Source organism: Heptranchias perlo, chromosome 35, assembly GCF_035084215.1.
Source record: "Heptranchias perlo isolate sHepPer1 chromosome 35, sHepPer1.hap1, whole genome shotgun sequence".
In the NCBI taxonomy this organism is placed as follows: Eukaryota; Metazoa; Chordata; class Chondrichthyes; order Hexanchiformes; family Hexanchidae; genus Heptranchias; species Heptranchias perlo.
The window spans coordinates 22,634,304-22,659,313 of NC_090359.1; the positions used below are offsets into that span (position 1 = coordinate 22,634,304).

General features: G+C 46.5%; 1 protein-coding gene and 1 long non-coding RNA gene across 4 annotated transcripts in view; one reads left to right on the forward strand and one right to left on the reverse strand.

Annotated features, from left to right (window-relative positions):
- LOC137302437 (uncharacterized) lies at positions 1-23,996 on the forward strand. Its single transcript, XR_010958458.1, has 3 exons — positions 1-162; positions 5,996-6,332; positions 23,611-23,996. It is a non-coding gene; the product is annotated as an uncharacterized lncRNA (long non-coding RNA).
- hdlbpb (high density lipoprotein binding protein b) overlaps positions 1-25,010 on the reverse strand; it is a 108,858-nt gene that overhangs the window by 76,455 nt on the left and 7,393 nt on the right. For all 3 annotated transcript variants that reach the window (XM_067972096.1, XM_067972095.1, XM_067972097.1), the window contains exons 2-4: positions 9,165-9,246; positions 6,096-6,208; positions 4,604-4,752 (exon numbers count right to left, since the gene is read on the reverse strand). In XM_067972096.1, coding sequence (XP_067828197.1) covers positions 4,604-4,752; positions 6,096-6,171 — 225 coding nt within the window. In that variant the 5' untranslated portion in view covers positions 6,172-6,208; positions 9,165-9,246. The remainder of the gene's footprint in view (positions 1-4,603; positions 4,753-6,095; positions 6,209-9,164; positions 9,247-25,010) is intronic.

Sequence of the window (25,010 nt, forward strand, 5' to 3'; positions counted from 1 at the left end):
CAGTTACAGCTGCTTCTAAATTTCAGATCACCACGTGCTTTTTATTTTTTTAAGATTGTTTCGCATTGTAACAAAGTGCGACATATGATGTGTGACTTCAGGAGTGTGACGCGTGCGCGCTGGACACAAGACTTTTATAGATCTCCCATGGCGTTGCTCAAGGTAACTCGGGTGACACACTTTTATAAGAACAGGAGGGTTAGATCAGGTAATGTAGAATGTAAAGCTGTGCCTCGTCCCTCCCTATCTCCGTAGCCTCCTCCAGCCCTACAACCCTCCAAGATCTCTGCGCTCCTCCAATTCTGGCCTCTTGTGCATCTCCGATTTAAATCGCTCCACCATTGGTGGCCGTGCCTTCAGCTGCCTGGGCCCTAAGCTCTGGAATTCCCTCCCTACACTGCACCGCCTCTCTACCCTCTCTCCTCCTTTAAGATGCCCCTTAAAACCCTACCTCTTTGACCAAGCTTTTGGTCACCTGTCCCAATATCTCCTTATGTGGCTCAGTGCCAAATTTTGTTTGATAATCGCTGCTGTGGATCGCCGGACGTTTTGCTACGTTAAAGGCTATAGCATATTAAGGGGGTAAAGAGATTGGAGAACAGGGCGGGCACATGGGATGAGGACGATTCCTCATGTGGAGGATGAACACCAACATGGACTGGATGGGCCAAACGGCCTGTTTCTGGGTTGTAATTTCGATGTAATTATCAGGGTCACTGACTGACAATGACTAAATAAACCAAATTCCACTTTAATTACATGCTATTCCGGGAATTATGCCTCAGTGCAACAGTAAATAAACACATGAACTGCTTTAAGAAATTTTATTTTTACTTTCAACCAGCAAAGTAATGGCAGCAATTTTTGCATCTCTTGGAAAGTGGGTCGGGGCAGGGCTTGCAAAATAGCGTCCCCTGTGAGTGGCCAGTCTTGCTTTCAATCATAAATATTCCTAGAATTTACCTCAGAATATACTATTTGCTTCAGCTAGAAGCCCCAAAGTGTTTATTAGATGAAAGCCTGGTAGTAACAAAATTATCCACGTTGTTACCAGGTTTTTCGTAGAATCGTACAGCACTGGAGGCCATTTGGCCCATCCTGCCTGTGCCGGCTCTTTGAAAGAGCTATCCAATTAGTCCTACTCCCCTGCTCTTTCCCCATAGCCCTGCAAATTTCTCCTTTTCAAGTATTTATCCAATTCCCCATTGAAAGTTACTATTGAATCTGCTTTCACTGCCCTTTCAAGGTAATGCATTCCAAATTGTAACAACTCGCTGCATCAAAAAAAATTTCTCCACATTTCCCCCCTGGATATTTTGCCAATTATCTCAAATCTGTGTCCTCTGGTTACTGACCCTCCTGCCAGTGAAAACAGTTCCTCGCTATGTACTCTATCAAGACATTTTTTTAATTAAAAAAATAAATGATTACTTCAAGCTTCTGTGTTTTTCCACCGAACTGCAAGGGGGTGGAGGCTTACAAATCGCACGTTCTCTGTTAATGGCCAGTCTTGCTGACAGTCACTGAGATTTCCACAATTTACCTCAAAAGATCATTTAGCTCAGATAAAATCGAGAATGAATTTAAGACGGGCTAAGTTGTTTCCTTAAGATTTCAATGTCCAGGAAACAAATTATTAATTATTCCCTTAGCCATCACAGTTGTACAAATCATTTGTCCTGTAATTGTGACTATAAAAAAATATAGAAAGTACAGGTGTCTTTTTTATCCCCTCTTTCTCTCTCCCTGTCCTTTTCAGACTGACTTTTTTTCTGAAGTAAAAAAATATTTAACAGTTTTCATTTTGAAACTTTAACTTTGTGAATTCATCCTCCGGTTTGTATTCAGATCGCTTTCAAGAACGTGCAAATTGAAACACTGGATCTAATTTTATGAGGCGATTTCCATTTCCATTGCAAGCACAGTATTGGACACAGGGCTTCAACACTACAGCCCTGATTTAAAATATTTCTCCACTTCCCTATTAAAAGCTATTATGGATTCTGTTTCCCCCACTGTTTCTGATCAGGCATTCCATGTCCTACCAACCCTCTGTGTAAAATAAATTCTCCTGCCTCTCCCTTTGTTCTTTTGGTCATGATCTTAAATTTATGCCACCCAGTTATCGACTTCTCGACCAGTGGAATTTTTTTCCCTATTTGCTTTATAAAAACGCCTCCTAATTCTAAATCTTAACCTTCTGTATTCTAGTGAAAAGGTCCCCAGTTTTTCTAGTCTCTCTTCATAACTAAAGCCTCTCATCTGTCATATTATCTTAGTAAATCTCTTTTGTACCCTCTCCATAGTTTTTACATCCTTCCTAAAGTAAGATGTCCATAACTGGGCACAATAATCTAACTACAACTCTATCAACAATTTGTATAGGGTTAGCATTACCTTTTTCCTTTTGTACTTTATGCACCCCTTTTTAAAACTCACACACGCTTGATATCAGGAGATCACTGGATAGTGATCAGGAGCAGGAACCCCAAGCTGATTCGTTTTTTATCCCCTTCATAGACCAAAGGCACTGAGACCTTGCCTACATCAGCACAAATTGGCAATCATTCGGTCATTATAACAACAGCTGGCATTTAGTGTAGAAAAACGTCCCAAATCATTTCATATCAAAATAATATGGAGGCTAAGTCAAAGAAGGGGACATTAGAAGGGGGGGAACCATAAGTTTGGTTGAAGGAGTGGGTTTTAAGGAGGGTCTTAAAGGAGATGGAGGTGGAGAGGAACAGGGAGAAAATTCCAGCGCATAGGGCCAAGGTGGCTGAAGGCACCACTGCCACTGGTGAGGTGAAAGGAGAGGGGAGATGCACAAGAGGCCAGAGTCAGAGGAATGGATAGTTCGGTGATGGGGAACTGTACGGCCGGAGGAGGTTACAGAGATAGGGAGGGGGCAAAGCCACGAGGGAGTTAAACACGAGGATGAGAATTTTAAATTGGAGGCGATGGGGTACCGGGAGCCTATGTAGGCCAGCGGGCATGGGGTGATGGAGAAGTGGGACTTAACTTAGAATTAACATAGAAATTACAGCACAAAAACAGGCCATTCGGCCCAACTGGCCTTTGCCGGTGTTTATGCTCCACACAAGCCTCCTCCCTCCCTACTTCATCTGACCCAATCAGCAAATCCTTCTATTCCTTTCTCCCTCATGTGCTTATCTAACTTCCCTTTAAATGATCTATGCTATTCACCTCAACTACTCCCTGTGATAGTGAGTTCCACATTCTCACCACTTGCTTGTTGCGCGATAGAAACCAGGCAGCAGAGTTTTGGATGAGCTTAAGTTTATAGAGGGTGGAGGATGGGAGGCTGGCCAGGAGTGCATTGAAATAATTGAATCTGGAAGGGCATGGATGGGGGTTTCATCAGCAGATGGGCTGAGGCAGGGGCGGAGATGGGCGATATTACAGAGGTGGAAGTAGGTGGTCTTTGTGATAGAGAGGATATGAGGTTGGTAGCTCAGCTCGCGGTCGGACAGGACCACAAAGTTGCAAACAGTCTGGTTCAGCCTGAGACAATGGCCAAGGAGAGGGATGGAATTGGTGGCAAAGGTACGGAGTTTGCAGCAGGTCCAAAAGACGATGCTTCAGTTTTCCCAATATTTAACTGGAGGAAATTGAGGCTCATCCAGGACTGGACGTCGGACAAGCAGTCTGGCGATACAGAGGCAGTGGAGGTATCAAGAGAGGTGGTGGAGATTGGGTGTCGTCAGCGTAATTGTGGAGGCCGAGGCCACATCTGCGGATAATGTCTCCAAGGGGCAGCATGTATAGGTGGAAGAAGAAGGGTGCAAGAATAGATCCTGGAGGTAATGGTGCAGGGGCAGCAAGAGAAGCCATTGCTGGAGATGCTTTGGCTACAGTCAGATAGGTTAGAGTGGAACCAATTGAGGGCAGTCCTATCGGACAACAGAGGAGTGGCATTGGAGGAGGCTGGTGCGGTGGGCTGTGTCTGCAGAGATGTTGAGGAGGATGAGGAGGAATAAAGCACCATGATCGTAGTCACAGAGAATATTGCTTGTGACTTTGGTTAGGGCTGCTTTGGTGTTGTATGTATTAACATGCCCTTAAAAGTGTCGACCGTGGCTCAGTGGGTAGCACTCTTGCCTCTGAGACAGAAGGTCATAGGTTCAAGTCTCACTCCAACAACCTGAGCACATAATCCAGGTCGACATTCCAGTACAAATCTGAGGGAGTGCTGCACTGTTGGAGATGTTGTCTTGCGGGTGAGCTGTTAAACCAAGGCCCCATCTGCCCTCTCTGGAGAAGGTAAAAGGTCCCATGCCATGATTTTGATAAAGAACAGGGGAGTCCCTGATGTCCTGGCCAACATTTATCCGTCAACCAACATTAAAAAAAAAACCCAGATGATCTAGTCTTCACCTCATTGCTGTTTGTGGGACCTTGCTGTGCGTAAATTGGCTGTTGCATTTCCTACATTTCAACACTTCAAAAAAAAAAGTACTGCGTTAGCTGTAAAGTGTTTTGGGACATCCTGAGGTTGTGAAAGGTGGTATATAAATACAAGTCTTTCCTAAATAGATTCTTGCCCAAAGTGCTGTATATACTACAGACAGCGCTCATGTACCTGGGTGATGACTGAGGATTTGATTGGTCGGATTTTGCTCCACGCTCCAACTGGTTCACCGGACTTGTCCCCCGGTGCTCCCTTCTCCGGGAGGGGAGGGAAAGCCTCCAGGTAAGTGGGGATATAAGCTTCATCCTCAGATACTCCACCTGAAAACACATAGGCAACAACAACAAAAAAAATGCATGAGTGGTACAAATAGGCACTTTATTTAAAGGGGAAGGTAAGTGTAGGGGGGGGAATATTTAAAGTACTCCTCTCCTCATCCCACAATCTGAGCATATCAAGTAAAAGCTCACAGTAGGCATTTGTAGTTTCAATGGTTTTGGTCCCACCTCACTTAAGGTCACCACATTCGGCCCACAGAAGTCAGGTGCTGGACCGTTGGAGAGCAGCTGCATCCGAAATCCCACATATCGGCATCCACCCCTGCCGTGGGTGCTATGGTTGTGCCAAGCTTCCTCTAACCAGGAAGTGCTCGAGAGCCATATGGGCTGGCCTCGTTCTCTGATCTCACTCCCTCCGAAGGCAAGACAAAGAGTCGCGGGCCTTTTAACTCCGTCCCGACATTCTCCCCTCCTCTTCTGAAGGTGCTAAAGGTACAACCGCCAGAAGCCCTCTGTTAACTAATGCAGGTGTCCATTCCACATGTGTGAGGCTGGGCAGAGTGCGTTGATAAGCTATTCGACTGTGGAGGCATTGTAGCCAGGCCTGATCCTGTCCTCACCTGATACCCATACACACCCACATGCATTTTTCCAGCAAGGATCACTGGATAGCAATCAGGAACAAGAACACTAGCTGATCCCGGCCCCCACCCCACTAAGAACACCGAGGATGACTACAGCATCAGCTGAGAGCGGCTAACTCAGCACAGGTTGGGTATCAAACCTGGGGCCTTCTGCTATATGTGGTGTCAGCTGTGGCTCAGCTGGTAGCACTCTCGCAGAAGGTTGTGAGTTCTAGTCCCACTCCAGAGACTTGAGCACAAAATTAAGGCCGACACTCCCAGTGCATTACCGAGGGAGTGCTGCACTGTCGCAGGTGCCGTCTTTCGGATGAGACATTAAACTGAGGATCCGTCTGCCCCTCTCAGGTGGACGTAAAAGATCCCATATGGCACTATTTGAAAAAGAGCTGGGGAGTTCTACCTGGTGTCCTAGGCCATCATTTATCCCTCAGCCAACATCACTAAAAAACAGATTAGCTGGTCATTATCTCATTGCTGTTTGCAGCTGTGTGCAAATCGGCTGCATTATAACTGTGACTACACTTCAAAAAGTACTTAGCGCTACACCAGTGCTGCCTTTACCACTCGGTCAAAGGGGATGCCAGTAATGTTGGATCAACAAGGTCTTCTTCCTCAGCCTCATGAGTTCTGTCCATTCACAGTGCATCAGGATGATGGAAAAGTCACTAGGCTATGGCTCAGGCATCAACCTTTCCCATGTTCTTGCTAAAGACTGCACCCCCTCTGTATGGCGACACTGACCTCTGGTCTCCTGGTCTCCCAAGCCACTGCGATGCTCAGCAAAGCTCTCTGGTGTAAGCACAGCTACCGAGCTCATGGTTCCAAACCCAGATTTGACAGATTCCGATATTCCACTGAAATGACAATTAAAGATGGTGCCATCAGCATTGGCTCACCAAGAACGCAACATCAGGACCGGAGGAACGGGCAGATGGCAGCACCACCATGCTATGGGCTGCAGCCCTGCGCCATGGAGAGGTAAGGACATTGCTTTCACTTATTACATAGAATTACATAGAATCTACAGCACAAAAACAGGCCATTCAGCCCAACTGGTCTACGCCAGTGTTTATGCTCCACACGAGCTTCCTCTCACCTCTTCTTCTCAACCTATCACCATATCCTTCTATTCCTTTCTCCCTCATGTGTTTATCCAGCTTCCCCTTAAATGCATCTCTGCTATTCGCCTCAACTACCTGTGTGGTAGCAAGTTCCACATTCTTACCACCCTCTGGGTAAAGAGGTTTCTCCTGAATTCCCTATTGGATTTATTAGTGGCTATCTTATATTTATGACCTCTAGTTTTGGTCTCCCCCACAAATGGAAACATCTTCTCTACGTCTACCCTATCAAACCCTTTCATAATTTTAAAGACTTCGGTTAGGTCACCCCTCAATCTTCTCTTTTCTAGAGAAAAGAGCCCCAGCCTGTTCAGCCTTTCCTGATTAGTATATCCTCTCAGTTCTGGTATTATCCCTGTAAATCTTGTTTGCACCTTCTCCATTGGCTCTGTATCCTTTTTATAAATATGGAGACCAGAACTGTGGCCAGTACTCCAAGTGTAGTCTAACCAAGGTTCGATACAAGTTTAACATAACTTCTCTGCTTTTCAATTCTATCCCTCTAGAAGAGAACCCCAGTGCTTTGTTTGCTTTTTTTATGGCCTTATTAATCTTGTAACTCTGTGTGGTAAGTTCCCGGTGTTGGCCCTGCTGCCAGGAAGGTGCCAGGCGCCTCCTCGAAAGGAGGAGAAGTCGTCACGGGCTAGTTACTGAGCACCTCCTGGTAGCCAGTTACAGGGTGGGCATCAGCAGAGGTCCGGGCCCAGACTGTCTCTCGCAGTGGGCACATGCTGTTCAGCAGTGTGTGTGTGTAGCTGCCGAAAGGAAATTGCATGAGAGATAACTTGCAAAAGGACCGGGGTGGGGGGAGATGAGGAGAATTTTTTTTTTATGCAGCGATTTGTTGTCTGGAACGCACTGCCTGAAAGGCCGGTGGAAGCAGATTCAACAGGAATTGGATATATACTTGAAAAGGATAAATGTGCAGGGCTATGGTGAAAGAGCGGGGGTGTGGGACTAATTGGACAGCTCTTTCAGAGAGACGGCACAGGCACTTTACTGCTTAAAGTGCTCGTTGTCTCTTGGTCCATCTCGATTGGTTGAAATCTCCCAGGGAACAATGCAGATGTGAAGCAAGGTGGGTTTTTTTGATGGCCCTTTAGAAATTGGAGCCCAGAAGGATTTTTCGCACATTATACCGCCCACGTCCAATTTCATTGTATTAAAAGCTTCAGCTGAATGGAATCGTAGAATTTTACGGCACAAAAGGAGGCCGTTCAGCCCATCGCACCTACGCCGGCTCTCTAAAAGAACTAAAAAAACAGAAGATGCTGAATAACACTCAGCGGTACAGGCAGCACCTGTGCGGCGAGAAACTGAGTTAATGTTTCGGTCATCGACCCGAAAGAGCTGGGGGAGTGGGACTAATTGGACAACTCTTTCAAAGGCACAATGGACTGAATGGCCTCCTCCTGTGCTGTACCATACTATGACTCTGTGAACGCTGTTTCTCGCTCCACAGACGCTGCCTGACCTGCTGAGCGTTTTCCAGCATTTTCGGTTTTCATTTCAGATTTCCAGCATCCGCAGTATTTTGCTTTTTCTCTCTCTAAAAGAACTACCCATTTAGTCCCATTCCCCTGCCCCCTTCCCCTATATCCGTTCAATTTTTTATTCTTTTTATCCACTTGCCTTTTAAAAACGGTAATGATTCTGCTTCCACCATTGTGTCTGATCAGGCATTCCATGTCCTAACAACCAACCATCTGCATAAAAAAAATTCTCATAAGATGTCCCTTTGTTCTTTTGGTGACAACAATCTTAAATTTATGCCCTCTAGTTCCCTCCCCCCTCCAAATCTTTTTCTTTCTGAACTGCTAAATGTTGTTGCTCATGTTATGGCAACTGCGTTTTAAAAAGTTAATTTTTGGGGGTGAATTTATGTATTCAATGGAGGTCAGTGATAATCTCCACCTCGGCCCAGCACCACTGTGCTATTGCTCTATTTCCCATACCAGCCATCTTATCGCCTCCAGACAGGCTTCAATTTAGAGCAGTTTCACATCCACGTCCACTATGAACTGGACTGAGAATGCCGATGACCCACGCCAAGTAGGAACGCTCACAGCCTGCATTTACAGGAGACTTTTGGCCGGATTCAAACGCTGGTCCCAGAGGTAAAAGAACAGCGTGTTAACCCACTGTTAGGTGTCAGCCGTGGCTCATTGGGTAGCACTCTCGCATCCGAGTCAGAAAGTCGCGGGTTCAAGTCGCGCTCCAGAGACCTCAGCATGTAATCCAGACTGACATTCCCAGTGAACTACTGAGGGCGTGCTGCACTATTGGAGGTGCCGTCTTTTGGATGAGATGTTAAACCGAGGCCTCGTCTGTCCTCTCTGGTGGATGTAAAAGATCTCATGGCACTATTCGAAGGCGAGCGGGGGGTTCTCCCCAGTGTCATGGCCAATATTTATCCCTCAACCAACATCACTAAAACAGATGACATGGTCATTATCTCATTGCTGTTTGTGGGAGCTTGCTGCGCGCAAATTGGCTGCCGCGTTTCCTACATTACAACAGTAACTACACTTCAAAAGGTGCTTCATTGGGTGTGAAGTACTTTGGGGCATCCTGAGGTTGTGAAAGGCGCTGTATCATTGCAAATCATTCCTTCTTTCACTGTGCCACCCATCCCTACTACATTTGTTTTCATTCACCTGCATACTCCACAGCATCAAACTAAACTCACCTGCAAAATGGTCTAAAGCCAGAAAAGTCCGTCCTGAACAAGGCTACCGGTGTCGCTTCAGTGTGACTTTATGTCTTTGGTCCTGAAGGAAAAGGAAAAAGCAGACGGTTTTAGTATCACAACTCTTCTTTTCCTTGCGAAAAACATGGATATATTAATATATATATTAATGTGGATATATTAAACGTTACTGCAGCAACAAGATCAAAATCACAGCACTAAACTTTTCAGGAAGCTGCCCAGGTGATAATACACAGGCTTCTCCGAAGTGGATTGAAGCAGATGTGCTCTATTTTAGGAAAGGCTCCGCACCTCAAATTTATGCCGAAAACTGTTCAGCCAGAATGAAACCTTACAAGTGCAGGTTATGTAGTGTTGAGCAGCAAGTGAAGCTCCTAAAGATGATACCGAGGGCGATATTTTTTCCTGAAGAGATGATCCAGTTGCCTCCACCATGTTAAGGCTTCTGTCGGTGTCACTCTGTAACTGCTCCTGGAGATGCCCAACAACAGGCTAGGCCCTGGCTCAGTTGCTTAATGCATGCATGGTGTGGGTCGGAACCAGACCGTGCAGGAATATTAGGAGCAGGAGTAGGCCAGTCAGCCCCTCGAGCCTGCTCCGCCATTCAATTAGATCATGGCAGATCTATACCTCAACTCCATTTACCCGCCTTAGCTCCATATCTCTTGACGCCCTTACATAACAAAAATTACGTAGAATTACATTGAATTTTACAGCACAGAAACAGGCTGTTCGGCCCAACAGATCCATGCTGGTGTTTTTGCTCCATGCAAGCCTCACCCACTTCATCTCACCTTATCAACTTATCCTTGTGTTCCTTTCTCCCTCATGTACTTATCTCGCTTCCTCTTAAATGCATCTATGTTATTCGCCTCAACCACTCCATGTGGTAGCGAGTTTCAACATTCTAACTACTCTCTGGGGAAAGAAGTTTCTCCTGAATTCCCTATTGGATTTATTAGTGACTGTCTTATATTTATGGCCCCTAATTTTATACTCCCCCACAAGTGGAAACATCTTCTCTACGTCTACCCTATCGAACCCTTTCATAATTTTAAAGACCTCTGTTAGGTCACCCCTCAAGCCTTCTCTTTTCTAGAGAAAAGAGCCCCAGCCTGTTTCCTGATAAATATATCGTCTCAGTTCTGGTATTATCCTTGTAAATCTTGTTTGCACCTTCGATCTCATAGGAACATGGGGACAGGAGTAGGCCATTCAGCCCCTCGAGCCTGTTCCACCATTCAATTAGATCATGGCAGATCTGTATCTGAACACCATCTACCTGCCTTGGTTCTGTAACCCTTAATACCCTTGCCTAACAAAAATCTATCAAACTCATCTTGAGTCTTGAAAGCTCCAATTGCCCCCATCATCCACAGCCTTTAGGGGGAGGAGAGAATTCCAGATTTCCACTACCCTTCGGTCCCTGGTTGGGACTCAGTCTGTGCTGAGTTAACTCATTCCAGGCAGCTGCATCAACAGCAGTAGAGGAACAACAACTGGTCTCATGGGTGGAAGGATGAGGGCCAAAATCATCCCACCCCCACCCCCGTTCCTGATCACTGAGCTCCGCTGCAAAGGCTGGGTAAGCAGGGTAGGGCAGGGCTGCGAGGGTCCCCGTGGTCAAATGGCGGGATTACGTCCACTCGCTCTGGCTAATGCCAAGAATGGCCACATGACCGAGGTACCTCGGCTGTGGCCAGCGCCTGTGGGAAATGTATTCCAAGAGCCATCGCCTTCAGGAGAGAAGGGGAGAGAAACTTTAAATAAAAATATAGAGAACCACAGACAGGTACTAACCATGAATTGTCTAGGTCACCCAAGGTTTTCATCAAGCAAGTCTTATCCAAAAGCTCACTCAGTCATACACTTATGACGTCACCCATGACAAGCGGGGTTATTATTACATCATTCTATTAAACAGCTGTGCCTCTGTGATGTCATCAAACTGCAGGTCAGAGAGACAGGAGCTGGGAAATGTAGGGCAGAGACAGGGGAAACAACAAACCCATCACCAGGGACAACAGCAGGCCCCCCCCACCCCCCACCCCACCATCTCTGTAACCTCCTCCAGCTCCTACAACCCTCCGAGATCTCTGCGCTCCTCCAATTCCGGCCTCTTGCGCATCCTCGATTTCCATCGCTCCACCATTGGCGGCCGTGCACTCAGCTGTCTGGGCCCCAAGCTCTGGAATTCCCTCCCTAAACCTCTCCGCCTCTCTCTCCTCCTTTAAGACGCTCCTTAAAACCTACCTCTCACCTGTCCTAATGTCTCCTTCTGTGGTTCAGTGTCAAACTTTGTTTGATAATCGCTCCTGTGAAGCGCCTTGGGATGTTTTACTATGTTAAAGGCGCTATATAAATGCAAGTTGTTGTTGTTGTTGAAATCACGAGGCTGGAGATGATATTAAAGTTACTTAGCCAATAGTTTTTGAAAAAGCACTGGTCTGACTACAAACACACACACACACACACACACACTGAGCCAGCGGTCAATCAGAGTTTAATTGCTTTTTTGCGAGATGGAAATTTCTGCCTCCAGGCCAGATAAGAAACAGCATGAAATGTCTACCTTTCTTCTTCTTTCTTCGACATGCTTTTGATTGTGATGGGCACTCTCAAATCGTTTATATGCGCAGATAAATTAGATGACATGTTTCATAACCAAAAGGGAACTCATCAGATTAGTCCAACCTAGTGGTTTTTTTAAAAGCTTATCATTTTTGGCAAATCGATTTCTAATTTTGAATACAATATAGATTTTCATTGAATCCACCTTTGCTTCAAAAGCCTGGAGCTGCAGAAAGATCGATGAATGCACAAAAGGTAGTACTGAATTAAACATTAGATCCTACTGATTCAGATTAGAGATCTGAAGCCTGTCATTACTTGCGTCAGTGTGAACAGTAGTCTGTTACTCAGGGGGTTCTACTGTGCTCAGAAGGATTTTCAGAACACTAAACATTACGACATCCCTTAAAGTGATACCTCTCCCTGTCCTACCTGCATCTTATCTGCTCATGAGCAATTCCGCCAATTATAATTTATTCACGGGATAGAGCTGCTGTAACATCCTTCTACTCCTGTTGCTGCGCAATCTGCTCCACAGTGTCAGCCGTGGCTCAGTGGGTAGCACTCTCGCCTCTGAGAGTGTTGTGGGTTCAAGTCCCATTCCAGGGACTTGAGCACAAAATCTAGGCTGACACTCCAGTGCAGTACTGAGGGAGCGCTGCACTGTCGGAGGTGCTGTCTTTCAGATGAGACGTTAAACCAAGGCCCCGTCTGCCCTCTCGGGTGGATGTAAAAGATCCCATGGCACTTACAAGCAACGGAGTTCTCCCCAGTGTCCTGGGCCAATATTCATCCCTCAACCAACATCATTAAAACAGATGAGCTGGTCATTATCACATTGCTGTTTGTGGGATCTTGCTGTGCGCAAATTGGCTGCCGCGTTTCCTACATTACAACAGTGACTCCACTTCAAAAGTACTCCATTGGCTGTAAAGCGCTTTGGGACGTCCTGAGGTTGCAAATGACGGTGTATAAATGCAAGTTCTTTCTTTTTTAACCTGGAGACAAGCCTCCTTCCAAGTTTTTTTTTTCCTTCTCCCTCCCTCCCGCCCTCCCAGCTGGGAAAGAATTGCTGCCACTGCAGGTGCTGCTGGAAGTGGCTTCTGGCCTCTCTGGAGGCAGCAAATGCACCTCGTCTACCTCACAGCACTGCCACTGAAGATGGGAGCTGCCATCAGTGACGGTTCTCTAATATAAAGGAGCCGAGATGAGAGTTAGTGAGGGCTGCGGTTGGGGAATTATGAAAAGTAATTCAAAAGGTACAGATGGGACAAGAGGTGGGACCTGAGCATTTTATTTGAGGCATGGAAGTATCTTAATGTAGGGAATGTTTAATTAGATACGCTTCAAGCCCCAGCTAAGATTTCGCTCCATGAAACCTTTCAGGTTTTTAAGTAAAGACTCATTTGTTGGCACTCTGGTTAATTAAATGTTTTTTAAGTGGAAACTATGGGCAGGATTTTAACTGTGAAAAACAGGTGGGTTGGGGGCGGAGGGTGGGGGCATTGAAAATTACAACAATTTCAGACCCGTCTCCAACCCACACATTTCCGGTTTTCACTGAGGGGGGAGAACGAGGGGCAGGCAACCAACCCACTCCCAGGAGGCGGGTTGCTCACTAAAACCTTTCAAGGAGGCTGCAGGCCTCCATTTTGAAAGGTTTTGCGATTTCAGCCCCCGGGGCTAGCATTCCCGGGCCTTCTCCTTCACGCCGTGTGAGAGGAGGCGAGAAGGCCTGAAACTGCAGGTAAGTGCCTTTATAGCACAGCCTGTGGACCCGGAGGAACAGCAGTGCTTCCCCCAGGCCCAACAAGCCTACCTGCAGCGACCCCCCCCACCAACGATCGCGGACCCCCCCAACGATCGCAGACCCTAGAATCATGGAAAATTTATGGCACAGAAGGAGGCCATTCGGCCCATCGTGTCCGCACCGGCTGAGAAACAAGCCACCCAGCCTAATCCCACTTTCCCGCATTTGGTCTGTAGCTCTGCAGGTCACGACTCTTCAGGTGCACATCCAGGTATTTTTTAAATGAGTTGAGGGTTTCTGCCTCTACCGCCCTTTCAGACAGTGAGTTCCAGACCCCCACCACCCTCTGGGTGAAACATTTTTTCCTCATTTCCGCTCTAATCCTTCTACCAATCATTTTAAATCTATGCCCCCTGGTTATTAATCCCTCCGCTAAGGGAAATAGGTCCTTCCTATCTAGGCCCCTCATAATTTTGTACACCTCAATCAAATCACCCCTCAGCCTCCTCTGTTCCAAGGAAAACGTCCCCAGCCTTTCCAATCTGTCATCATAGCTAAAATTCTCCAGTCCAGGCAACATCCTCGTAAATCTCCTCTGCACCCTCTCTAGTGCAATTACATCCTTCCTGTAATGTGGTGACCAGAACTGTGCGCAGTACTCAAGCTGTGGCCTAACTGGTGTTTTATACAGTTCCAGCATAACATCCCTGCTTTTATATTCTATGCCTCAGCTAATAAAGGAAAGCATTCCATATGCCTTCTTAACCACCTCATCTACCTGTCCTGCTACCTTCAAGGATCTGTGGACATGCACTCCAAGGTCCCTCACTTCCTCTACACCTCTCAGTATCCTCCCATTTATTGTGTATTCCCTTGCCTTGTTTGCCCTCCCCAAATGCATCACCTCACACTTCTCCGGATTGAACTCCATTTGCCACTTTTCTGCCCATCTGACCAGTGCATTGATATCTTCCTGCAGTCTACAGCTTTCCTCCTCACTATCAACCGCACGGCCTATCTTTGTGTCATTCGCAAATTTCTTAATCATGCCCCTTACGTTTAAGTCCAAATCGTTAATGTATCCCACAATGTGATGACCCCCGATCCCGACACCACGACCCCCCAAGGGTGACTGACGCTCGATCGCCACCCCCCCATGTCTGACCTCCGATGACTGACCTCACCCCCCCCACCAATGACTGACCCCCCCGTGCCCCCATGCCCATCAGTGCCCCCATGCCCACCCATGCCACCCCCCATCCATACAATTGAAGACTTACCTTTTCATGTCCTCATCCTTGGTCTGCTCCCGTCCGACTGAGGCCAGCCTGTCAATCAGGCTGGCCTGTTGGACGGCAAACCGACAAAAAAAATAAAGGACGTACTTACGTCAAAATCACAAGGACATCCGGGAAACCCTTACTTCCAGGTTTCCCGTCCATGATTCCACCCAGCTCCCCGCCCCCCCGCCATCCCGGCTCCAAGTCAAAATCCTGGCCGATGAGTCTGGTCCTAGTCATAACGCAAGAGATGTCTGCATTGGGGATGGAACACGCTCTGCTTTTGGCACCTTTTGTCGTAATCAAGTACTTTCTATTCTCCACAATAAATCCATTTGCCATTAAGCTGCCTGTTTCTGAAGGCATGTTTGACAAAAGAGATCATTTTTATTCTAAGGTCTCTTCATTTTGTTTGGTTTTTTTGCAAGTGTAAATTTATAGCTCCCCAGAGGCTTGGCGAGTTCATCCAGTGGGTGGCTGAATTTTCCCCAGTTCGATCCCCAGTCTGAGGTGGCTGATCTCACCGAGGGCACTGCAAATACCCTTAACAAAATCCAGGCTGACACTCCCAGGTAGTGCTGCACCGTCGGAGGTGCCGTCTTTCGAATGAGACGTTAAACCGAGGCCCCGTCAGCCCTCTCAGGTGAACATAAAAGATCCCACGGCACTATTTCGAAGAAGAACAGGGGAGTTCTCCCCGGTGTCTTGGCCAATATTTATCCCTCAACCAACATCACTAAAAAAACAGATTATCTGGTCATTATCACATTGCTGTTTGTGGGATCTTGCTGTGCACAAATTGGCTGCCGCATTTCCTACATTACAACAGTGACTACACTTCAACAGTACTTCATTGGTTGTAAAGCACTGTATAAATGCAAGTCTTTCTTTCTTAATGTATTGATTAGGGAAGTGGGGGGGGGGGTTGGATGGGAGAACCACAGCCAGAATTCCCATCTCCTAATTACTGTCCATTAACCCCCGATGGAAGTATAGGCGTGTAGATGTTGGGTGAAGACAGGCTGAGGCTCAGCTACAATGCATCCCATAGTCGGAAAGCCTGCTACCTCTCACAACAACAGCTACTCGGGCCAGGTACTCAGGCGGAAGCCAACAAGTGCCTGTGGATTTTATCACAGCAAGAAGCCAATGCCTTTAGGATAAAAGGGGAGAAACCTGGCTAGAAATAAAATTTCAACCACTGTGTAAAGACAGAAATCTATTGCGCGGAGTTTACTATTGTCACAATAATCCAGCGGCATGGATTAAAACATTGGGCTTCCCACAGCCAAGAATTTTTACTGAGAACCGGCGGTTCTAAAGGATGAATCCAGCTTGATTCACCTCCATAAACTTGAGTTCATCCAAGACTCCGCTGCCCGTATCCTAACACGCACCAAATCCCGTTCACCCATGTGACTCGCTGACCTACATTGGCTCCCAGTCTGGCAACACCTCGATTTTACAATTCTCATCCTCGTGTCCTATCTCTGTAACCTCCTCCAGCCCTACAACCCTCCGAGATCTCTACCGTTCTCCAATTCTGGCCTCTTGCACAGCTCCAATTTTAATCGCTCCATCATTGGCAGCCGTGCCTTCAGCTGCCTCGGCCCTAAGCTCTGGAATTCCCTCTCTAAACTTCTCTGCCTCTCTCTCTCTCTTTTAAGACACTCCTTAAAACCTACCTCTTTGACCAAGCTTTTGGGCACCTGTCCTAATATCTCCTTATGTGGCTTGGTCTCAAATTTTGTCTGATAATCGCTCCTGTGAAGCGCCTTGGGACATTTTACTACGTTAAAGGCGCTATATAAATACTAGTTGTTGTTGTTGATAGGGAAGGGGTGATACACCAGGTAATGTAAAGACATTTCCTTCAGTCATTTCCTATTATAACATGTGAGATTATGTGACAATTCAGCCAGTTACATTTTCCCTCATGCCAGCGTCGCCAGTCAGCTTATTACATGATAGTAAAAACATCAGACTTAAGCCAAGATGGTGAAATATTGTGCAGATACGCTGCTCTTAATGCATTGCCTCAAACTGCTCCCACCACCAGAGACACACCTGTAACCACTGGCGCTGCACCCTCACATTGCACAGCTCTCTCCAGACACAGCTCAAGGACGAAATCCAAAGTTGTGCTGCTGAGTGTTATTCCACGGGTCAAATGGACACAGTATAAAAATGTTATCCACCCATCGTTGCATCTGGGTGATACACTGAAAGCCTCGCGTTCCAACAAACTTGTGCACATCTCACAAGTACACCCTTTCCTTGGGGAAGTAAGTGTTGCCGATAACAACAGCAGAAAAACAACCCCCACCCCTTTGGCTATACGGCAACCCGTTTAATAACTCAGAGGAGCATTTTTCTCATTAAACCAATTTAAACGGTTGCATCATCTGAAACACAAACAATGCCGTGCTGCTTTCCAATTTAAAGCCAGGTTACACTGGAAAGCAATGAATCGCAGCTCTGAGAGGGAACTGAATAACCATCTCTCCACTTGGCGTCTCTCCACCACCACCCAGCCCCCCAACCCCCCTCCCACCCCCAGCTATGGCTCAGTTCGCATATTCCTGTCTAGCGAGGAAGTGAGCCACACAGACCAGGTTCCAGGTTGTTTTCGCCAAGTTAGCTGATCTCAGCCAGGGGTGGCGGTAGGTATTCTATAATTGGCCTCAGTGCCAGGAGAGAAATTAAGACAGAGTTCCTGTTCCTCATCGCTACCAATTGAACCATCTTTATCTCAAGGGGGCTCGAATACAAAGGGGAGGAAGTTATGATTCAGTTGCATAGAGCCTTGGTCAGAACCCATCTGGAGCACTGCGTTCAGTTCTGGACACCTCAGGAAGGATCTGCAAATGTCTGAATTCATCCTTCATGTTGGAAACTAACTGAACACTGGTTGCGGACCAGAATTGTGGATGGCTGCAATTCAAATTGGCGACATCTTTATCACCCTGACCCTAATCCTTATTATTATGCAGTAATGAAATGATTCTCACTTTAATTTTAATAATAGTGACCTTACCTAAAAAAGGCATGTAACAACAACAACAACTTGCATTTATATAGCGCCTTTAACGTAGTAAAATGTCCCAAGGTGCTTCACAGGAGCGTTATCAAACAAAATTTGACACCGAGCCACGAGGAGCTATTAGGACAGGTGACCAAAGCTTGGTCAAAGAGGCAGGGTCTAAGGAGTGCCTTAAAGGAGGAGAGTACAGAGGCGGAGAGGTTTAGGGAGGGAATTCCAGAGCTTGGAGCCGAGGCAGCTGAAGGCATGGCCGCCAATGGTGAAGCAATTGAAATCGGGGATGTGCAAGAGGCCAGAATTTGAGAAGGACAGAGATCTCGGAGGATTGTAGGGCTGGAGGAGGTTACAGAGAAAGAGAGGGGGCGAGGCCAAGGAGGGATTTAAAAGCAATGATGAGAATTTTAAAATCGAGTCGAATTACACAGAATGTACAGTACAGAAACAGGCCATTCAGCCCAACTGATCTATGCCAGCGTTCATGCTCCATGCGAGCCTCCTCCCACCCCTCTTCATCTCACCCTATCAGCATAACCTTCTATTCCCTTCTCCCTCATGTGTTTATCTACCTTGCCCTTAAAGGCATCTACGCTATTCACCTCAACTACTCCTTGTGGTAGCAAGATCACTTTGAAAGCTGTATTTACAGTGTAGGTGAAATTAAATATTGCTGAACTCAATAAAACTCCCTTTTAAAAAGCAGCCTTAGGAGAAGTGGACACTTTTAAAAGGTCTTCTGTATTATGCTTAGGGAGGTGGCATACCCCCACAGATTGATGACATCATGGACTGACAACCCAATATTTTCAGGTTGCAATGATTCATTCCAACAACAACAAAATGCATTTATACAGCGCCTTTAACGCAGTAAAATGACCCAAGGCACTTCAAAGGAGAGTATTCAGACAAAAATTTACACTGAGCCAAAGAAGGAGATATTAGGACTGATGACCAAAAGCTTGGTCAAAGAGGCAGGTTCTAAGAAGCGTCTTAAAGAAGGAGAGAGAGGGGAAGAGGTTTAGGGAGGGATTTCCAGAGCTTAGGGCCGAACCAGCCGAAGGCACGGCCGCCAACGGTGGGGTGATTTCAGCGTGAGTTACATTGTCATTGAGGAAGTTACAAAGTTGGTGGTTGCTGGAAGCCTGGTATTTCAAATTTCATTGTGTATCTTGAATTTCAAACAGCATTCGACAAGATGCCACACAATTGGCAACTAAATAAGGCTGAGTCCTGCGGGATTGGGTTGGATAAGGAATTGGTTGCACTGTCGTAGGTGGAAGGTTGTTATTAATGGCAGCGGTTCTGCGTAGGGACCGGTCACTAGTGGAGTCCCCCAGGGATCGGTGTTAGGGCCGAAGCAATTCACCATCTTTATCAATGATGTGGATGAAGGTGTCGGGGAACTGTTTGCGAGTTTATGGATAAAACAAAGATATACGGCAGTGTAAGTCGTTCAGAGAAACAGAATCCCAACAGATTCAGGAGCAATGGGGGAATGGGCCCGTATCTGGCAGATGTCTTTTAATATAGAAAAATATAGCATGATGCCCTTGGGCAGGAGCAACTCTAAGCATGTGTACATCATACAGGGCTGCATGCTCAAGGGTGCTGAGCGGGAGAAGGGCCCAGGGGTTATAGTGCACGAATCATTGAAGGTCGATGACCAGTGCCGTGGGGCCATTGTAAAAGCAACTAGGGTGTTAGGATGTCTTGCCAGGACAATTAAGCATAAACCAAGAAATACATAAGAACATAAGAAATAGGAGCAGGAGTGGGCCATACGGCCCCTCGAGCCTTGTCCGCCATTCAATCAGGTCATGGCTGATCTTCTACCTCAACTCCACTTTCCCGCCCTATCCCCATGTCCCTTGATTTCCTTAGTGTCCAAAAATCTATTGATCTCAGTCTTGAATATATTCAACGACTGAGCATCCACAGCCCTCTGGGGTAGAGAATTCCAAATTTTCACAACCCTCTGAGTGAAGAAATTTTTCCTCATCTTGGTCCTAAATGGCCGACCCCTTATCTTGAGACTATGACCCCTAGTTCTGCACTCTCCAGCCAAGAGAAACAGCCTCTCAGCATCTACCCTGTTAAGCCCTCTAAGAATTTTATACAGGCCTAAAGAGGACAGCGGCAGGGCCAAGGCAAATTGGTCAGCCAACCTCATCTGAATGTTAGCAGTGAGCTGCAGGCACCAGTCACTTTTAACCTATCTTTTGGGAGGCGGCCTTCAGCGGCCACTTTAAGGGCTGCTGGTTTGGCTGCTGCGCGCCTGAAAAAACTGACTGCGGTCATTCACAGACCAATTCACAAATGGGCCTGAAACAGGCGTAAGCAGCCCTCACCACCACCCCCGATTTGCATTGGCAATGGGCCTAACATCTGTTTCAGGAGGGTGTCTTGGACGGCTACGGGACGCCCTTGCCAATGTGACGTGTGGCGCACTTCCAGTAGGCCATACTCCATATTCACCCAAAAAAAAACAGGCGCTGCGCAATCGAATTTCTAGACCACGCTCCTTTCTCTGTATGGGGCCTTGGTCAGGCCACATCTAGAACACAGTGTCTAGTTTTGGTCCCTTCACATAGTGGGTGATCGAGAGGCCCTGGAAAGGGTTCAGAGGAAAGCCACTAGATTGATACCTGGTTTAAGGGCCTTCAGTTACCACGAAAGGCGAAGAGAGCTGGGGATTTCAAAAAGCACAGGCCTCAAGGAAATTTAATTGAGACCTTTTTAAAATATTTCGACTCAGTCCAAGTGGATATGCTTTTAGAGATTGATAGGTTATGGTGGATCAGGGGGACATCCGTAAGTATTGAACTAGCTAGATGGTAGGAGACACCTTTTTCCTCTGGAATAAGTTGCCTGTATGTATAGGAGTAGGCCATTCAGCCCCTCAAGCCTATTCCGCCATTCAATTAGATCATGGTTGATCTGTAACTTAACTCCATCTACCCTCCTTGGTTCCGTAACCCTTAATACCCTTGCCTAACAAAAATCTATCAATCTCAGTTCTGATGGGGATCAGAGAAGAATTTCCCAGAGTTTATTCCTAAAATGGCCAAAGATTTTTTTTCTCTGTGTTATCTGTGGCCTCTCCCAGGGGATTGTGTGGGTGGGGGTTGGGGTACAGGGGAGTTGGTATCCATAAGTTACACCATGCCAGGATAGGTCAGCTTCAATGGAGCAACTGGTCTTTCTTTGTCTGTCCTTTTTTGTAGTATATCTATTACAGCATTCAACAAACTCAAATAAGCTTGGCAAACACTCTTTATTAAGACGATACACCACAATTAGCCTTGGTCCTTATGGACTGGACAGGGCGGGGAGAGGCAAAATCAGGCAAAATCATTCCTGATCACTATCCAGTTATTTCTGCTGGAGCTTGCCGGTATGTGTGGAGGTCAGATGAGGAGGGGATTGTACCTGACTGTGAAGCCTTCCATAGTTGAACATGCGTGGAACTATAACCCGGGGGAGGGGGGGGGGGGGGGGGTGGGTACAGTGCCCCTTTAAATGGCATCTCAAACTAATATCACAGAAACATTGCACAGACTCCAGAGGTACCAAATGTGTTATTCAAAGAACACCTACCATGTTTAGTTTGAGCTACAATTTAATATTTCAGGGCAAATATGAACTTTTGAATCTGTTTTCAATCAAAATCTTTGACTAAAAATTAAATCCATAAATTGTTCAAGGTAATAAGCTTTAAAGAACCATAACTTAACAAAGCACCACCAGCTCTGATCATTTCAAGGATACTTTAATACTGTAGATGCAAGAAATAGGAACACAATAGGTCTTTGGGATTTATTTTCGAATACATTGGACAAACAGAACTCCTGTTGGTAGGACAGCATCTCGTAGCAATTGCACTTTTGTGTATGATCTGTTCTTTGCTGCCTAAGAAGGATTTTTAAAATATATTTTTAGAAGGCTGTTTTCCTCAATTTGGTACTGAGCCATATAGACCAGGTAAGTTTCAGATTCCATCCTCAGCCTGTGCTGAGTCAATTCATGTCAGCCTGGGCACTAAGGCTTGTTAATATTGACCTCACTGCCTCTGAACTAGGGAAGGATCTCAGCTCCTGATCACTTTCTGGTGACTGACTACTGCTGGAAAGTATGCGTGTGCGTGTGTATGCGCACACGTGTGTGTGTATATGTGTCTGTGCGCATGTGTGTGCATACATGTCTGTATGCGTGTGTGCGGGCGGGCGTGCATGCATGTGCACGTGTGCGTGTATGTGTGTGCGTATGTCTGTATGCATGTGTGTGCGTATGCGTGTGTGCGCACGTGTGTGTGCGTCCATGCGTGTGCATGTGTGCATGTATGTGTGTGCGTGTGTCTATGCATGTGTGTGAGTATGCGTGTGTGTGCGCGCGTGTGTGTGTGAGTGTCCGTCCATGCGTGCGTGTGTAAATACATCGGGTAAGGATCGGGCTAGGCTGTGAAGGTCTGCACTGATCATAAGCCCTACCAACACTCACTGTCTTCACTCACATGATGAATGGCCACGTGAGCAAAGGTACTGAAGAGCTGCTGCTTCCTGTGGAACTGTAACCCGGCGAGGGTCAGCACCATCAGGAGATGAAAAGGAGAGAAACTTGAGAATTATTTTTTAAATTAGGCTGCTTTGAGAAATTTCTTTCAGGGAGTTCAATCAGGCAGCATCGCTCTGTGCATCATGCACTCTGAAACCTCGGCGTAAACAGCAAGGGAACATTCTTGTTACACATTTCCTGCTCCCATTATTCTCACTGCGTTAAAATCAAGTCTCATCGCATTGTCTCCTGGCCTTCCGTGACCTCAAAAGTATACAACTCCCTACCTCCTTCAGAATTCCCTTCCTCCTGCAATCTGCAGCAGGATTGACCAAGCTTTCAGCCTGGGTGCACACAGTGGAGCCTCGTGGCTCAGATGTATGGTTTAAATCCATGTTCCCACTAATTTCCACATATCTCAAATTGCTGACACTAACATGCTCTCAATGTTCTAATTTACGAGTTGTCCACTATTGAGTCAACAGCATTAAGAACAGCCCTTTCCGTCCCTTAAACCCCATGAATATTCAAACAGGTCAAGCCAACAAGCAAGAAAAATAATCGCAAATACAATTCAGTTGCCCAGCCAGATTGCTGGGGCACGGGCACTGCACACAGCCCACCGGTCATAGATTGGACACTCCTTATGTACAGGCTTTTCGAACATAGGAACAGGAATAGGCCATTCAGCCCTTCAAGCCTGTTCCACCATTTACTAAGATCATGGCTGGTCTGTACCTCAGCTCCATTTACCCATCTTTTTCCATATCCCTTGATACCACTGCCCAACAAAAATCTATCGATCTCAGTCTTGAAAATTTTAACTGACTCCCAGTATCCACAGCCTTTTTTGGGCGGGGGGTGGGGGGGGAAGAGTTCCAGATTTCCACTACCCTTTGAGTCAAAAGGTGCTTCCTGATTTCACTCCCTAGCAAGCATCACTACTCGGCACTGATTCAGCTCATCTTCCCTCCTCCTCATACAGCCTTGCTGGTGTCCTGTGCTCCATAGAATACCCCTTCCTCGAAGATTGTCAATAAATATTTTTAATGAAAACTGATTTGGAGCAACTTTTATACATAGTTTACAGCTGGGTAGGGATCATAGTTTAGTGTGTATTCAAACGCTAACTAAAAATAATAAATTATTCACAATGGCGTACAGCTGTTCGACGTGATAATGTCATCATGACAAATGACCTCAATGATTTGTGTTCCTCTCTCTGTACAACAGGAGAAGGACAGCGCCTTTAATGTAGGAAAAAAGTCCCCAAGGCACTTCACAGAATCGTAATCAGACAAAAGTCGACACCGAGCCAAAGGAGGAGATTTTAGGAGAGGTGGCTAAAAAGCTTGGTCAAAGAGATGGGTCTTAAAGGAGATCGGAAGAGGAGAGGTGGAAGAAGCATTGAGAGTTCGGGAGGAAGTTCCTGAGCTTAGGGCCGAGACGGCTGAAGGCACGGTCACCAATGATGGGGTGAAGTAAGTGTGGGACGCGCAAGAGGCCAGAGCTGGAGGGATGCAGAGTTCTCAGAGAGCTGTAGGACTGGAGGATGTTACAGATTAGGAGGGGCGAGGCCATGGAGGGATTTAAACACGAGGATGAGAATTGGTGTCGGTGGATCAGGAGCTAAATCAGGTCAGCGAGGACAGGGGTGATGGGTGAGCAGGACTTGGTGCGAGTTAGGATACGGGCTGCAGAGTTTTGGATGCGCTGAAGTTTATGGAGCGCGGAGGATGGGATAGACATAATAGTGTCTTGTAGTCGACGTCACTGTGGCAAAAGCAGCCCTTTAAATATTTTAACCTAAAACATATAACAGCTACAAGATTCTGGAGTTTCCTCGTGAGATTTAACTCTGCATCATCAGCAGGCACTTCCCAGAAAACAAAATGATCCCAAGGCCACAAGCAAAGGAACAGGAATAGGTCAGGGGTTAGGGATCTCCAAGAAAGAACTTGTATTGATATAGCGACTTTCACGACCTCAGGACGTCCCAAAGCGCTTTACAGCTAATGCGCTTTTGAAGTGTAGTCACTGTTGTAATGTAGGATTCACGGCAGCCAATTTGCACACAGCAAGGTCCCCACAAACAGGACACTGGGGAGAAATACCATGGTCTTCTTCGAAATAGTGTCATGAGATCTTTTACATCCACCTGAGAGGGAAGATGGGGGCCTGGGTTTAATGTCTCATCTGAAAGACAGCATCTCCCACAGTGCAGCACTGGAGTGTCAGCCTGGATTGTGTGCTCAGGTCTCTGGAGTGGGACTTGAACCCACAACCGTCTAACTCAGAGGCAAGAGTGCTACCCACTGAGCCACAGCTGACACTCTAAGTACTGTAGGGTACAGTAGTATATGATACTGGACTAGCAACCCATAGGTTGGGAATTCAAAGCCCACCAAGTCAAGTTGGATTGATATCTCTGGTAATTTGTGGACTGGCACCAGAAAATGACCATGAAAGCTACCAGGCTGTTATAAAAACCCAATTAGTTCACTAATGTTCAGGGACTTGCTCTGGCCTACACATAATGTAGTCCATACTCTTAATGCCCTATGAAGAGGCTTAGCAAACCAGTCAGTTATAAACCTAGGGATGGGCAGTAAATACACCATGACAGTACCACC